General features: G+C 42.6%; 1 protein-coding gene across 1 annotated transcript in view; it reads left to right on the top strand.

Moving 5' to 3' along the window:
* The window catches only part of DCAF12 (DDB1 and CUL4 associated factor 12), a gene marked incomplete at its 5' end in the record, with an annotated part of 23,736 nt that extends 14,796 nt beyond the window's left edge, over window positions 1-8,940 (top strand). The window contains 5 exons of the mRNA XM_029083643.1: window positions 826-1,019; window positions 2,129-2,194; window positions 2,910-3,072; window positions 6,990-7,174; window positions 7,939-8,940. Coding sequence (XP_028939476.1) covers window positions 826-1,019; window positions 2,129-2,194; window positions 2,910-3,072; window positions 6,990-7,174; window positions 7,939-8,097 — 767 coding nt within the window. The remainder of the gene's footprint in view (window positions 1-825; window positions 1,020-2,128; window positions 2,195-2,909; window positions 3,073-6,989; window positions 7,175-7,938) is intronic.
* Between the last annotated feature and the right edge of the window lie 7,525 nt (window positions 8,941-16,465).

The following is a 16,465-nucleotide window of genomic DNA, read 5'->3' on the forward strand; positions in this document are numbered from 1 at the left end:
TCAGAGCTGATTTAGATGGAATTGAGTATCCTAAACACCAGAAAGGATGGGTATAGGGCCTTGGATTAAACCTGTGTTGATTTATGAACCAAAGACATTCACCTGTCTTAATCCAGTATTGTTACTCTTATTGATTCACATTTTGGATTAGTATCTTCAAATTCAGTAGAAAAATAAGAAGAGTTCTTGCTTGCTCAGCCTCAGTTCCTGTGTTACATTCTTTAAACAAAAGGTTTAAGAAAAAAAAAAAAAGGAAATAGATTTGATACAAATTGTGGTTTGAAATAGTTGTTTCTGTTTAGTTCACAAATATGTGTGTGTGTGTGTGTGTGTATTTCTGCACATGCATTTCTGCACACTGGCAGAAATCAAATGAACCCAAATTGGCATAGACCCAACTGAGTTTTCTTGTAGGTTTTTATATTGGCTTAAGAAACTGTCAGTCTCAGCCTTGGTAAGCCAGGCTGAACGAACAGGCTATTCAGTCACCTCTGAGTCTGTTCTACGTGTGAATCTCTAATGGTGATTGTTGTACAGGATCGTGTTGTTTGATGCATCCTAATCAGTTTGAAAACATGAGGTGATCTAGCTGCTTGCAAGGCATGTAGACAAACCAGCTGACAATGAGTTCACAATTTTATGAACTTTACAGCTCAGTAAAATCATATTTTTGTTAATAATAATTAATATATAGGCACCAACAGTGTGTTCAGTTGGATTAAATCAATAGTATCTTTTCTTTCAGACCCTATTGTTTATTCCTTTTTTAAAAGGGGGCTGAGGTGTATGTGAAATGGACTGTTTATTTATGCACTGTTTATTCAGGTTCCCGAGATGGTTCAATGGGTCTCTGGGAAGTCACAGAGGACGTGTTGTCCAAAAGCGATGCCAGGCATAATCTGTCTCAAGTTCCTGTCTATGCCCACATAACACACAGGGCTCTGAAGGACATCCCCAAGGAGAACACCAATCCTGACAACTGCAAAGTCCGAGCATTGGCTTTCAACAATAAGAACAAGGTCAGTAAGATAAGCAAGACAGCAGAGAAGTCCTAAAACTGTCTGTATTAGACAGTTATTAGAAAAAGAAAAACTAGTCTAAATCAAAAGTACCAGAGAAAGAGCCCAGTATTTTTTCCCTGATCCTTTTGCGTCCTTTTCATGTGAGATGGTCACCTTTATCCGCTATGTTTGCTTCTGCTCCAAGTGAATGCAGAAGTCCAGTAGAAAAAAAAAATACCATGTGTTTTCAGAAGGGGTGATTTTACTGTGGGTTTGATTTTAGACTTGCATCCTAAGGTGGGGGAGACAGGAGATGTTTACAAGAAGCAGATGAAGCCCCAAAACACCGCTTTGCAGCTTGAATCCTACTCTTGAGTGCTCTTGCTGCTTTCCTTCCTCTTTTGTGAAGACCAGCTAACATTCAGGCAGTTCCTGTTCTGATGGCTGAATGGTTACTGGGTTGCTCAGCAAGGGAGGTGACTGACACTCAGGGCAGGCTCCAGCGCTGGCTTTGGTGGTGTTTGACAGACAGTAAATGTTAACCTCCCCCATGCTGGTCTGTCCTTATTACTAGAGATGAATTGTTCTGGGGCAAGTGGGAGTAGCAATTCATCACCACTACTTTTCTTTCTGTCCTAAGAATAGAGAAGGTCTGAAGTGAAGGTGGGTCTGCTCTTAGAAGCACCCTGCTCCTCTGGGCTTTATTTTTCACTATAGCTGTTAATTACTCCCCTGTGATGGAGACTTCATATAGCTCTTTCAGTAGAGCAGTGCTCGGAAATAAACGTTTGCTTCAGGGTGAGAATCAGTGTGGGAGCTGCTATAGAGAATTGCCAACTCGAGCTTGTATTGTCTAATGATTCATTATTTGATTGTCTAACATCTATACTTTTGAAAATTACTTTTTGTTATTTACTGGTTTATTAATTCTTATTGTACCTGGCACCTTTGTGCTGTATCATGTTCTATGAACATCAGTATAAAATGAAAATTCATCTCGGTAAGCATGTACAGGATTATGGATGGGTTCAATCCAGAGTAGGTGGCCTGCCTCAGTAGGGTGTGAGTGTTTTTAAAGACATCTATAAGACAAACTAACTCTCTTACTTTTTTTTTTTTTTTTATAGGAGCTGGGAGCTGTGTCCCTAGATGGGTATTTTCATCTTTGGAAAGCAGAGCACACACTGTCAAAGGTGTTTTTCTATTTGTTGATGTTAAATTTCAAAAATTGCCTTGCAGTTGAGGCTGTTCACTATTCTTCATCTCTTTTAAATGCTTAAAGACAGAGCAGCAGTGTTTGTAAAACACTTAAGAGCTTTCTGTAAAATGAAAAGTCCTAAAAATTAGAACTGGAGAAGAGAAACTCCCCACTGCCCTTGTTTTGGAGGGTGGGAAGTGCTCTTAACTTTCTGCCAGTTCTGGGTGAGCTGAAGTGAACTGTTCCATAGGGTATGATGGATACTTGATGAGCAGTGTTCGTAAAGGAACTTTAGTCCTAGCACTTAAAGTGTAATTGCAGATGAAACCCAGACATACCTATACTAGTGTATGAGGTAAGCTTTTCCAGCTGAGAGCTGATGTCTCTGTACACCTGCTGAAGAAATAACAGTGGCTTAGAAGGATTTAAAACAATATGCCAAAATGTTCATTGTTCTTTGCATAATACTTGGCTTCAGCCTTTACCATCTGGGTTTGGTTCAGATAAGGTATCCCATCTCCTTCAAGTTTTTTTTTCTGTGTCAGGTTGTTGCTTTTATCTTAAAGTTCTATTTTTGTGGTGAACTTATTTTTTAGCTGCATTTTGGTTTTTTTCACTGCAGCTTCTTTGAACATATCTTACAGAATTGTTCTATTAACATCTTGCTCTTTTCTCATAACGGGTTGATTTTTTATTTCTTCTGTTTCCAGTTACTTTCCACAAAGTTGCCATACTGCAGGGAGAACGTGTGTTTGGCTTATGGTCAGGAGTGGTCAGTGTATGCAGTAGGATCACAGGCACATGTCTCCTTTCTGGATCCCAGGCAGCCTTCTCACAATGTTAAATCCGTCTGTTCCAAAGAACGAGGCAGTGGTAAGAAACTTGTCAAAGGGTGCTTCAAATGGCTTGCTTGCAGAAGTAGCTATAAAGAGTGCAGTAAGATAAGCTCTTAATAAATAGGAAGGGTTCTTCATGTGATAGACTAAATCAGTAATAGTATCTGTAGGTTTTGCTTTTATGACAGTATTCCTTGAGCAACCAATGAACCAAACTCAAAAGCAACTCTGAACTCTTAATGACAGGTGACAACAGTGCTTTTATGATCAACTAAATTGTACACCACCTAAATATTACTGAACTTTTAGAAGTGTGCATTTTACTTAATTTTTACTGTGCCTTATTCTGTTTTCCTTCATCTCAAAGCAAATCCAGTCTTCCTACTGCTGTTAATACTCTCTATTCTTGCATTTTTCTCTGTGAACAGCATGTTGCCTGCTCCGTGCTATCACATTGTGAGTCTGTGCTGTGAGTGAATGCTTGCTGTGTAATTTTAAAACCAGGAGTGAGACTCTTAATTTTCAATGTGTGTTTATTTGCTTTAAATATAAAAAAGCTCTCTCTTAAAAAAAAAAAAGTAAATTAAGAATTGCAGATTTGAGTGCTGTTTTCCTTTTGTGATATGGATGCAGTGTGTCCAATTGAACCTTACACCAGGGCCAAGCGTGGGGGCTTGCAGGGTGCCATAAGCTTCTTCCCCTACCCTTTATTTTCAGTCATGAGAAGACACTGTGTGGCAATGCCCATTTTAAACTATATTAATCCCAGACTATTAAGTTGCAGTCCTTTTTTGGCTTGACTCTAGGCATCATCTCTTCATTGGGCAAGTTAACAAAAGAGAATGCACGTAGGCAAGGATTGGGAAAGTTTTATTTGTGTGGTTACTGGAGTTTGAACAGTGCTGTCTAAATAAATGTCAGGGTCTTCTTCCAGATATGGGAGGAGTTGCTATACTATGAGAAAAGGTGCTTCACCAGCTTGTGTTGTCACCTGAACACCTTACCAGCAACAGCCCTGGTCCTGCCCCGCTGTCAGCGAGGGCTCTGTGGAGGTCCTGATGCTGTAGCCCTTCAGTATCACAGGGAAGACATTACCACAGCACTGAAGTGTGGTGCCCAGCAGTGGCTGGTGGCAGAAAGCTTCTGCCCTGAGTATGTGATCATCCCTGCTGGGGGGATGGTCTATGTGCAGGTAGTATCTCTGGGGCACTAGTTAATGTCTGGAGAAAGCCTTTGTTCAGTGCTGTTTTCTGTTCTGCATAGTAGGCGGATCTTTTTTCTTTTTTCTTTTTCTTTTTTTATTATTTTTTTTGCATGGTGGTGGAGGCACTTAAGTGATATTAATTCCCAAAGATAAGATACTGAGTGTTTCCACTTTCTGTTGCCCTCACTGGGACTTGGAGCAGTGCAGCACCTCTAGAAAGTAGGCTGTTTATTGATTGGCAAACTAAAATCTGAGTTACTTTTAAGTGCTTTGAAATGTTACCTGATTGTGCTTTCAGCTTCCAAATGCACCTGCTAAATATGGTCATTCCTAACTTCACATTAACTTCAGGTGTCGTGTACAAAAGCAGGTCAGAGAAAGGTCGTCACTTAGTAGGACTAGAACTGGAGCTGGTTTTTACCCCCTGTAACCTTGTCTGCTCCACGTGAGAAGGTAGCTGATGCTTTAGTACATCTTTTAAGTGTTGCTTTTCTTACCAGCTATACAGGGAAGTGCAGACCCTGGACTCTAGTTCTTGATCTGCAAGAGCAACTGCTTTCTGCTCAGCTGGCAAGTGCTGTGTCGTGTGCCCTTGACTTGATACGCTGAAGGCAGCAGCGTTAATGTAGCGGACAGAGCTTGTGCAGCACAGACTCTGTGTCTGCTCCTTGTGTGGAACACGCTACTGCTTGCCTTCATTTCTTTCTGGAATACGTAGAGTCTCCCTGCCTCTCAGGGGAAAGGCTCAATTTACTGACACAAATAGTCCAGGTCCACAGGTGGTAGAGTGCTGGGTATGTTGGAGTGCTTACCATGATCACCTCAGGCACAGGTTGTGCTTTTAGTTTGATGGGAATGATTAATCTGAGGTACTTCAGCCCCTTAGGAGCCTGTTTGAAGTGCTGTTCTTGAAAGTCTGTTCTAAACATCCTCTTAACAGTGGGTACATCACAAATTCCTTCAGTTATTTTTTTTGGTTAGAGAAAGATCCACAGTTCTGCTTTTTATTAGTAAATTGCATTGAAAAGTATATGCCATCTGCTTCCATACTCCATCATCTGTTTCTGTTCAGTAAGTGTACTGCTGGGTTGCTTGTCAAGAGTACTTTTGGAACAAAACCAGAGGAGGTCCCCTCTTACGCCTTTCTCCTCTTACCCAAATGACTGCTCTTGCTGATTGCAGAGGACTTAAAGCTTTCTGCATGTATTTGCCAGAGCCAGGCTCTTGTAACGGAGGCAGCGGGGCTGGAACTTGCTCAGGTGCATTTATAGTTCCATGAATTAAATTGGAGATTCTCATACAAGCCTGGTAAATCTAATTTAGCAGGTGTGAGACTCGCACAGTGGTTTCCCACCTATTAAGCCTGCAGACAAGATGTCTCCTCACATCTGGAGCACAACAGTGTGGCCTTGCCTGTGTCACAGGTGCTGGTGGCTGCGGATGTAACATCGGGCTGTGGAGGCAGAAGGATGAGGATGTGTTGCTAGTTAGGACTCTGTACAGAGGGGCAGGGGAAGCTCCCTGGCTGCACCCACACCTCTCAGATGTCCTTTGTCACGTGCCCTGCAGGGTGTATGCCAGTGTGTTACACGTTCTGTCATGGTCAGTCCCGCTTGGCACACTGACAGCGGTTGACATGTGGATGTAGCTGGTGTAACTCACTTCTTTTTCCTTCCTGTTTGAACGCTTGTTTAGGCTGTAACTCAGTGGTACTTTAAAGAGGGCTTAACAAGTCCTAGTATTTGTAACCTGGCACCATGTTGTGCAGGAAGGAAAAGCATAGATGTGGCAGTTTAATCTGAGTAGAATTGTTGTTTGGGGTAGAGTGCTTACACAGAACAAACCTTTTGCACAATAAATAGAGATTTTGCAAATTCCCGTACATAATCTCCCCAACACTGTTTCCAGGGAGTTTTGGTTTTGGAATCTATTCCTTTTGTTTAGCTGAGGCTTCCAATTTAGGTTTTGTGAAAACAAAATGTATGCCTTTTACTCAATCTAATGGCATAACTGAATTGTGCTAGAATGTTTTGTTTGGACTGGAAACTTGTTGTAGCTTCCTATGTGCTGAAGTAACCTGGTGTTGCTTAGGTTGTAGGATTGTATGTCTGTTTTCATTGCTGGGTGAAGTGCTAGAAGTGCCAAGTACAAAGAGTAAGGTGAGAAGATTTATCCCTATGATCTATCTTAGCAGCAAAGTGACTAGTGATTATGATGGCTATACTTGCTTACAGCTTGCCTGTTGATCAGCAGGATGCACTTGGTTGCAGCTGGGACAGTAATTTTTCTCACGTGGTTGTTTATCACAGCTTGGTAGGTAGATAGATATGGTGTGAGCTCATGGGGAAACCAATGTCAGGTTCTTTGCTCTGCTGCCACGTGCTCACTGATGGTGTGTTCACTTAAAGGCTCGTGGCAGACAGAACAAAGCTGCTCTTGATCCTAAATGGCTTATGATCTTTGCTTATCTGGCAGAGCTGGGTCCTGCTGAGAATGAAGCTTCTTACCATGCACCATCAGTGCAGCTGATGGCCTCAGGGGAGAAGAGAAGTAGCATATTTAATTGAAGCTGCTGTTGCAGTGGCATCAATGGGATTTGTCTGCACTGCTCCGTAGCAGTGGGGAAACTTGTGTTGTGGAGAGTATTAGTAGGTAGTTCTTAAAGAAAACATTAGACATCAATAGCAGCGCTGCAGAGCCAAAGCATCCATTTTCCTTACTGCCTTGTATGTCCCTTCTCTGTTTGACAGGTATTCGATCGGTGAGCTTCTACGAGCACATCATCACAGTGGGAACAGGGCAAGGTTCCCTATTGTTTTATGATATCAGAGCCCAGAGGTTCCTGGATGAAAAGCCCCCACGTGCCTGCTATGGACAGAAGCAGAAATTAGGAGGAAGTGAAATTTTGAAGTTGACTACTGGGAAAGGCTGGCTGGTGAGTAGCTGGAGGCTGCAGAAGACCCTTTACACGGGAGTTGCTGTAGGGCTCGAGAACCGGTTCTTTTTGTGGCAAAGGGAGCCACTGTATGAAACGTGTCCTAGCAAAACACTGGTCATGTAACCAATTACTGTAATCATGGAAAGCAAGAAAAACCGTAGAATTGCTTTCTGCAAAAGCTTTATGAAAGGGTATTGAATGGTTGTTGCTTGAGTCTAAGGCCTAATGACTACTTTTCTTACTCACTGATTCATAAATGAACTGGATTTTATATCTTTATATTTTTGAATGTAATCCAGCTTCTAGTTTTCAGACACAACATACATTGCCTTCTCTCAAAAACGTGGTACTTAAAGTAAGAGAGATTTAATTTAATTGTGTGCAATTTTAGAAACTGTGGCTTCCTGAGGTAATGCCACAACAGGCACTTGAGTGCAATTTCCTGTGTGCTGTCATACAGCAGTTAATGGCTTTGTCTAACTTCTCTCCCTAATCTTTTGTATCATGATGTAACTTTAAAAACTAATGAAAATTGATATCATCCCTACCCTTCATCTCCCCCCTCCAATGTTTGGCCCAAATGTCCTCAGAAAAAAAGCTTCAGGACAGCTCTGGTATCTTCAGGTTGATCTGACTGAAGCTTCAGGACGTGTTAACAGAAAAGATCCCTTTTTAGGCTCTGGAAGCTACCTTGTGCTTTTGTGAAACAAGGGTTTGGGGTTTGTTTGGCAACAGTAACAATCTAAACTTTCCTTTAACAGAATCATGATGAAACGTGGAGGAATTATTTTTCTGACATAAATTTCTTCCCAAATGCTGTTTACACCCACTGCTACGACTCGTCTGGAACGAAACTCTTTGTGGCAGGAGGCCCTCTTCCATCAGGACTTCATGGGAATTACGCTGGTCTCTGGAGCTAATGATAACTCTTCATAAATGCTCATCTTTACACAGATTTCCACCTTTCTTTTTTTTTTTTTTTTTTTTTTACAACAAAATTGTGTGATGCCATTGATTTCTGATTTAAATGCAAGTTACTTTTTGGCAGAGTTTTCTGTTGGTCTCCAGCAGTTTTGTACATCTTCTTGAACCAGTTTTTTGCTTTAACCTCCTTGATCCTTTGTATGAGTTTTTTAAAATCCCTTTTTATTTACTCCAAATGACTCTTCTCCCACATTTAGGCTATCTTGGCCATTGTGCCCTCTCCCCTACTTTGCTGTGAGGTAGGATTCCTTTCTTACAGAGTGGTTGCTCCAGGGCTTTCTGTGAAAGTCTAGGGGCTGTGTGTGTGCAGGTACTTTGTGTCAGTTACATTACCTGGAATGAGGACTACTTGTAATTAAAAAATATTAAAAATATTTATAAGAGATAAGCTACTACTTTATCTGCAGAGCCTGGCCCTGGCCTGGGTTGATCTTATTTTTTAAAAGTACAAGTCTAATGACACTGTTTATACGTAGAGGAATATGTTAATTTTAAGTTGTACTTATTGGAGCCCAGGGATGGATTCCCCAGGGTATTGCCCTTCAGGCCAAAACTGTGGAAGTGCTGGAGTTCTCAAAAGTGCATTTGTATTTGAATTGTAGTTTTCAGCAGAGCCAGGCACAAAAATTGATCTTCTGTTCCTCTTTGGCCTGTCCCAGGTGTCAGCCTGCACCGCTGAAGTTTGCGTAGGCTGCTGTGCAGTGTGGCTGTTGCAGGGGGACGTTACACTGAGGGCCTGCAGAAGTGTTGAGGGGAAATGGGGACTAGGGACATGAGTGTTCTTGTAATTCAAAATAAACTAAATCTATCAATTTTCCACACGAGCCAAGGTTCCTGAGTATGCTGCAGCGATAGCTCATGGGTTCTTCATAAACTGCCTAAAACACAGGGCCTTTTTTGTTTGAGATTGTGGAAACTTTTCCCACTTTAGCTGTCCTGGCTGGCCATCTCCTCTAATAAGCCAATGGCATAAACTGTTTTTTTCTCAAAAGTTAGAAAGTACATCTCTGACTTGTCTAATGCAAGCTAGAAGCTTTCCATGCAGCTAGATAATTTGCTGTTAGCTCATGTTGCACTAGCATCTGCTGTCATCCCGCTTGCTATAGGAGAAGCTCAGTCTTTCCCCAAATCCCCTGCTGCCTTCTGCATTCAAACTCCCTCAAACTTCACATGGGACTGGGTGGGGAAAATAGGTCCGACAGCCTCTTGTGAAGCATGCGCGTTCCAGGATGATGGTCTTACCTGATGCTCAGCTAAAATGCAGGACTCCAGAGTGCTGCTCCCAGCCTTTTGGCAGGCACAAAACTCTCAGCTTGTTACTGACACCTCTGTCGTCTGCTGGGATCAATGCCTTTCCCCTGCCCCTGTCACCAGTGGAGCAGGGTGTGCCTCACTGCTCTGGTGCCAAAAAGGCAGCTAGTTGAAGCTGAGAAGAAAGACAAGGCTGGGACGTGCTCTGTTCTCCTGTGTCTGCTGGAGCTCACAGCCACCACTGCAGAGTAGCTCTGGTCCCTTAGGCAGCTCCCACCAGACTGCCTAGAGCTGGTCCGCACGTGTCCTTGCGGTGCCTCCCATCCTTGTGCTCAGTGTCTGCACCAGTAACACCAAACAGTGAGCCTCAGGCCTAATTTCCTGGGGTACTGGGGACGTGGATGGAAATCCTGCAAGGAATGCAGTTCCCTGCCATCCAGGTGGAAATCCTGGCAAGAGAAGAGCTCTCCCAGGTGTGCACCTGTCCTAGAAGTGTAATTTACTCACACTTAGCACTGACGTGGGTGCTTCACAAACAGATCTTGCTGCATTTCATCGTTCTACTTCCCTTGTGGGTTGGTTGCTTAAACTGAATCAGTTCATGGTGCTGCATGTGTGGCTATTCAGGCTTTTATCTGAAAAAGGGGCAAATGAGAGAACCTGGGGTAGTGAAGGAGCTCTCAAATTTTATTTAGAGTTGTTAATTGTTTTTTAAAGGTACCGTAATGGTGCCTGTGTTGTTCTGTGATGGCAACATACTGTTTAGGTTCTTTTAGGGGCTTTGAAAAGTGGAAGTGTACAGAGAAAAACAAGTCTTGGTGAAGTATCGCGGGATACATATTTCTGGGATTCCTCCTTCAGCTAGTGTGTGGGATCACTTTGTCACAGGGAACACATTCTGCTTAGGTTTTTGGGGTTTTGGGTTTTTTTTTCTTTTCTTTAAAGACACTGGACACATGAGCCTACTTGAGTGTCCTCCAGTTCTGCTGAAACAACAGTTACTAGTTAGGTACTTAGTGTCACCAGTGCCAGAGGGAAACTGGTGTGGGAGCCCTAGCCCTGATGTTGATCTATTAACTGAAGCATATTCCAGGTCTGGGTGAGGGGGCAAAAAGGGTGTTTGTATGGACTGAGGTTCAGCCTCCAAACATGAAGGTTGATCTTTCTGCAGAGTCTCTAGGTTATTGAAGAGATACGCTGGGAAAGTGTCCCTCTGTGCTGATTCTGACCTCCCTGGGTACCTCAATGTGTGGTCCTTAAGCCTGGTAGTGTGAGTGCCCTTTTCTTCTTTTTTTTTTTTCCTTTTTCTTTCTTTCTTTTTTTTTCCCTTTTTTTTTTTTTTTTTCTTAGGAAGCTTTGGACAATTCTCAGCAGAATCTGGACAATGATGTAAAATTCCTTGAGCCATGCATGCTTCTGTGTATTCTACTTTCAGGTTACTTTCTTACAAAGATAACTTCTCATGGGGAGGGAGCCATCCTTGTTGCTGTTTGAAAATCCCCCCAAAAAACTGGAAACAAACTAGATAGTGCTGCAAGCACGTGAACAAATTGGACCAGGGAGAACTTAATTTCTATCCTATTTCAGTGGTTTTAAATGCTTGTAGTGATAGAGATGTTAAGTTTCAGAATATTTTGTGGTTGGTCATATGTCACTTTTAGTCCAGTCAGTGTTAGAAATTGAGGCAGAGAAAGGTGATGATATGCCAGCTGTCCAAAGGTTAGTGATAGGAGAAAAAGCAAAGTTTTCTTACTTGTTTTGATTTTGTTGCCCTATTGGGTTAGATATCAGAATTGAGATCCAGGATCATGGTGAGAAATGCAGGGGTTTCCCATCGAAGTGCAGGAATGATGGTACAGCAGGCAGTCTCCATGCTCTGCAGGGAGGTGAGTTGGGTGCACCCCGTTGTTCAAGTGGCAGATGCACCCCAGTGATGGGTGGAGCTCAGTCTGGTGACTGCACTTCAGTAGCTTTTTGAACATCTCACTGTGCTCTGCTGAGACCCAGTGGCACGCATGTTTTCAGATTGTCTGATCTTTTCCAATGTTTCTTAATGATTTCCTTCCCTTGCTCCATCCTGCCCTCCTGAATGGTCTGTTTGGGGTTGCCTCCTCCACCCCAAATCATCCCAGTCTTTTCTGTAGCCGTATTGCTCTTGCAGGGGTGACCTCTGTCAAGGAGAAATGGGCCTGCTGGCATTTTGTCAAGCCGTGCTTGAGACCTTCAATTTGCTTTATTTTAAACTAGGTAGACGTTTGAGGCTGGCTCAGACTGTGTAACTGGGCAGTTATCCTTGTACACATTTGATGGGCTTACACAGTAATGGTCTGTTCCTGGGGGAAACCAGACTCTAGACACTTGGAGGAGGGAAAAGAACTTCAATCATAATAGACCATCAGACTTTTCTTCCTAGTATTGACTTTTCTAGTGATGTGGGATCTTTTGTGCTGCTGGTGAGTGTAGGAAGCAGTTAATTTTACCGCTCGGCTCTTCTCAGTAGACTAGCATGTTAATTTGGGGATCTTTGGGTATTACATTTTCAATATTTATAATCACAGGTGATCAAACTAGTGACTTAATTATGGGTTTGGTAATACCCAGCTTTTAAGGACTGGGTAGCAATCCTTCAGTAACAACTGGGTGTTACGTGATGGACGTTCCTAGGGAGGCAGAAGCTACTTTGCAGTGTTGGCTGGAGCACAGCAGTGAGAGGGTGGTGCTCACCCTCCTCATCAAACACCTTATTCCTGGTAATTCCTCCAGCTTTCTCCCTTGCACAGTCAAGTCAGCCAGGGAGAATTGCTGATGTTCTCCTTGGGTGCTTTCTGGGATTGTGGGAAAGAAGTGAGTCTGTTTGGTTCCCTTATCAGTGCTGCTGGTATTAGTCCAAGGTGAGTAAATTACCAAAGAATAGTTAATAGGTGTTTGTTTCTAGTCTCAGTTGTTCATTTTTCACATAGATTTATTTTTAAGATTTATTGCAAGAGTACCCAGTGATCTTACTGGACTTGGTCTGTCCACAAATGTTACATTCACATTGGGGGGGACTCTTGACTCCCTTAGTGAGAGGCAGCCCTGAACTTCATTGTGGGGATATATTTGCTGCCTCCACTTCGAGTCTTTGGCAGCTTTTTGTATCTTAAGGATTAAGAGGCTTAAGTATTAGTTATTCTTCTCCAGAACTTCATCCTTTTCCTTCACCTGAATATTTGCTTTGTATATAGTGTGCAGCTGCAGAGTTAACAGATTAAAGTTATGATCCAGCTATGTTGAATGGTGGTTTGGTGTCTTAATTTCTGCCCCTCAGCTGAGAGGCACTTACTGACCTTGTGAACTACTGTCCCTCACCTGGTGCAGATGTGAAATATATCAGGCTTGCCTAGACCCCTCGTGGAGGTCACCTATTTTGTTTGCTTGCAAGAAACCAAGAACAGATGGGCTGTCAGTTGCTGCATCTTGGCAAAGCAGCAGCATCTTTCAGCAGCCAAGTGGGAGCTATGAGATCTCTTTGTGGTGGTCTCATACTCTTTATTTTCCATAAACCCACTTTTCCAAAGTGTGTGACAGGTTCTTAATTAGCTTCTGTTGCAATTGCTGCTATGACTAAATTACTGAAATGGGGTACAGCTCGTTCCTAGGAATGCTGTTGCAGAGCTGCGCGTGTTGCAGGTGGAGCTGATACTCTGCCAGCCCGTGCTGAGCCCTGGACTCCTATGCTAGCCCGGCACATGCTCTCTAGTTAAAAACCAAGTGAAAATGCCCAGGTGCACTGCTGGCTGCCCCAGAACCCATGGTGTGACCTCAACTTAACATGCATTTCTGAGTGTTGCAGTGCTTTCAGTAACTTATTTGAAAGTTTCTGAAGCACAGGCACCACAAATTTGTCCATGCTGCAGACAAGGGAGAGTGGAAAGGAGAATACAGCCGTATCTTGCTGAAGGGATCTCCTGCATATGCTTTCCCTTGCCTCTGCAAGTGGGCACTTAGGTGTGTGGCGAGGATGGGCAAAGAGGCACAAGAGAAAAGGTGAAAGCCCAACAGTGTTTGGTTTTGCTCTCAGGACTCCTGAGAAAAACATAGTGGGGATACGTGTTCATTGCTCAGGAGATACTTGTGAAAGGGCTTAGTCAGAAACATTTTCAGAGAGATCAAGTAGATATCCCTGTCGTTCTTGTTTCTCCACGTTAATTTTCAAGGATTTATATTGGGAAATATCTTTTTGCTTTTGATGCTGGGTTTCTTTATCAAAACCATGTGGTACTTGGCTAATTAAAAGAATGCTCTTGACAGGAAGGAATCTTCCCAATTAAAAATTGAGTGCCATTTTCTGGTATCCTGCTGGGAGCGATATGGTCTAAGAAAGTGCACACAGATCTAAAACAGGGTGCCAGGCTTGTCAGAGTTGAGAAGATGCAGGCTGCCTGACCATTTCTGTACTCCGAAAAAACAAGTAAAACACTTGATTGTATACAAATCCTGGTCATTTGACTGAAACTGAGGGGTGTGTAAAAACCCTTGCAACATAGTGTGGTATCTTTGTAGTCCTAGATGTTGATTCTTTGACCTCAGAAGAAAAATCTAGGAGTCAATATATTGTTTTCTTAGGAACTGCTTTTCTAGATTCCCTTATTAAAAGGGAAAATTCAGGTGCTGAATCTTAAAATCTCATTAAACTTGTACTTTTTATTTGCCCATTCACTTGGTCTCCTTTCCTTTTCAAGGCCTCACACAGTCTCAGGGTATAATAAATCACTATGACTCATCCAAATAATACCGAAACGGACCAACCAGAGGTTAATGTGCCTTCTTCTTCTGGTACCTGGATCTTTGTAAAGCTATCTCACAAACTCGTCACTGTCTTAGGGCTGGGTTACATGCATTGTCTTTTTCTAAGATGTACATGTTGAAGTTCCAACAGGTTTGTACTGTTACTCATGACTTGTTCCATTTGTTCCAGGACATGGTGTAGACACAAACCAACGCACTGGTTTGTCTTGGGATCAGTCTCACCTGTGACATCGATCACTGCTTGCTTGTATGTTGATGTGTACACAAATGCTGGATCTTCCCCATTGCCCACGATGTACTTGTATGATGCACAAACTACACAAGGTGTTTTAATATATGCAGTGATCACAATGTGTTGGCTGAGGGTGGCATGTCCTGCAGTGAACTGTTTTTAATGTTTTTTTTTCCAAATATATTTAATAAGATCCAAAGCCTTGGAGGGTGGGTGGGGGGGAAAAATCAGGACTTGGTGATAATTGCTGGCTTTGTTCTGAATCCAGGGTCTGATATTTGTTAACAACCTTTGGAATCACACCCATTTAACGGAGCCTTTCTCAGCTTGCTGGTTCTGTTGTGAGCTGTGTCAGAATCTGCACTGGATCCTGAACTGTCACAGGAGCTGTCAAATGAAGTACTAACAGCTGTCTTCAAATGTTACAGTGCACATTTTTAACTGTAAGGTGAAACTGTTCAAAATTATTGCTGCAGCTTACCAATGGAAGAGTGGGAAATTGCAGATAGTATGTCAAACCAGCCTGTCTGCACATGGGGCTCAGTGTTCAAAGTCACCTTGTAAATTGTTTCTTTTCTCTGAAAAGTTGGTTTGGTGTTTGGGTTGTTTAGTTTTTTGGTTGGGGTTGTTTTTTTTTTTTTTTTTCAGTACAAAGACATTACACATTTGGCTTTGTTTTCTGAACTGGCAAAGTATATCTTTGCTTTTAAACTCCAACTGACATCTGGAATTTAGGCTGAGTTTCCATCTCTTAACGCAGATAGCGGAGGATGGTGTGATTGGTACAAGATGTCCCTTCGCAGCTGTAGGTTCAAGTTGATCGCAAGAGCATGGAAACAGGAACACTTCTTCACTTGCTGTGGCCTTCAATAGGCAGGCATATCCATAATCAACTGAAGTACAGGACTGCATTCTGTTGTTGTTGAAACTGCATACCTTTGTTTCTAGAATCAGCATTAGTCATCACTGTATTGACATTAATACGTGGTCAAGGAGCTCTATTGCATTGGTATTTCCTGTCCAAACTGTATCTGTTCTCTCTGTACCCCAGTGCAGACTTAATCTGGAGTTCTCTTCTTAGTTCTTGCTAACTTCAGAGGTTCTTCAGATTCAGTAAGGTCCTGTTTTTGTCACAGTCGCTTTTCAGAGTAGAACAGATTGGTTTAACTTTGTTTTGATATCTTTTAGCACCTTCCTCTTCTCCCATTTCTTTCCTAGTTCACCTTTAATAATCAGTTCCAAGCTGCTTGCCTAGTCTGAAAAATATTGACTCATAATAAAAAGAAAACCTGTAGCCCACTGTAGAAAAATCACTGTCCTTTTATCATAAACTTCAGTGGTTGTCAGGCTGCCTTGGAAGTGGACACTCCACTCCCGTGCACAATAAAGAAGCTGAAATTCTGTTGCATCTTTATTGTACAGTGGATGTCAGCAGATCAGGAAGTGGATCTGCAAACTGATCAGTGATGGTTTAGTCAACCAGAGAACTGGTGTCTTTGGCTGCTGCTCGATGTCATCACGAAAGATTTCACTGAGGACAGAGCCAAGAAGGCGCATCACTGACTTTCTGCTGACTTGATCCCATTCAAAGGCTTTCTCCACAGATTTTTTTTTTTTTTGTATATTTCATGGATTATGAAAAAAACTTGTGCTGTAGTAGGGCGATGAGCTAAACTAACTCTGCTGAAAAGGAGCTTTGGCCAGCAGTAATGCCAAAGGGTGGCTACGCTCAGATGAGAGCTGGTAATGTTTGAGCACTGGAAGCCTTGAGGGTTTGCTCCACCATGCTGTATGCTTATGCAACTGCAGATTAGTTGCTCTTGGAGCCTGCAAAACTGCTGGTCATCCCTCTTCAGATGAGATGTGGAGATGGCATGGGGAAGAACCAGTTTTCTCAGCGGTCACTCACTCTCTCCCTCATCACTCGAGCTTACCAATGCACTTACTTATTTGTTTTCATGATTGACTTTGACTAGTGTGCTTTACAGCTGCCACCAGCCACCTCCATGTGGTTCCTGCTATAGATGATGGAG

Source organism: Antrostomus carolinensis, unplaced genomic scaffold, assembly GCF_000700745.2.
Source record: "Antrostomus carolinensis isolate BGI_N321 unplaced genomic scaffold, ASM70074v2 scaffold5992, whole genome shotgun sequence".
NCBI classification, from domain to species: domain Eukaryota; kingdom Metazoa; phylum Chordata; class Aves; order Caprimulgiformes; family Caprimulgidae; genus Antrostomus; species Antrostomus carolinensis.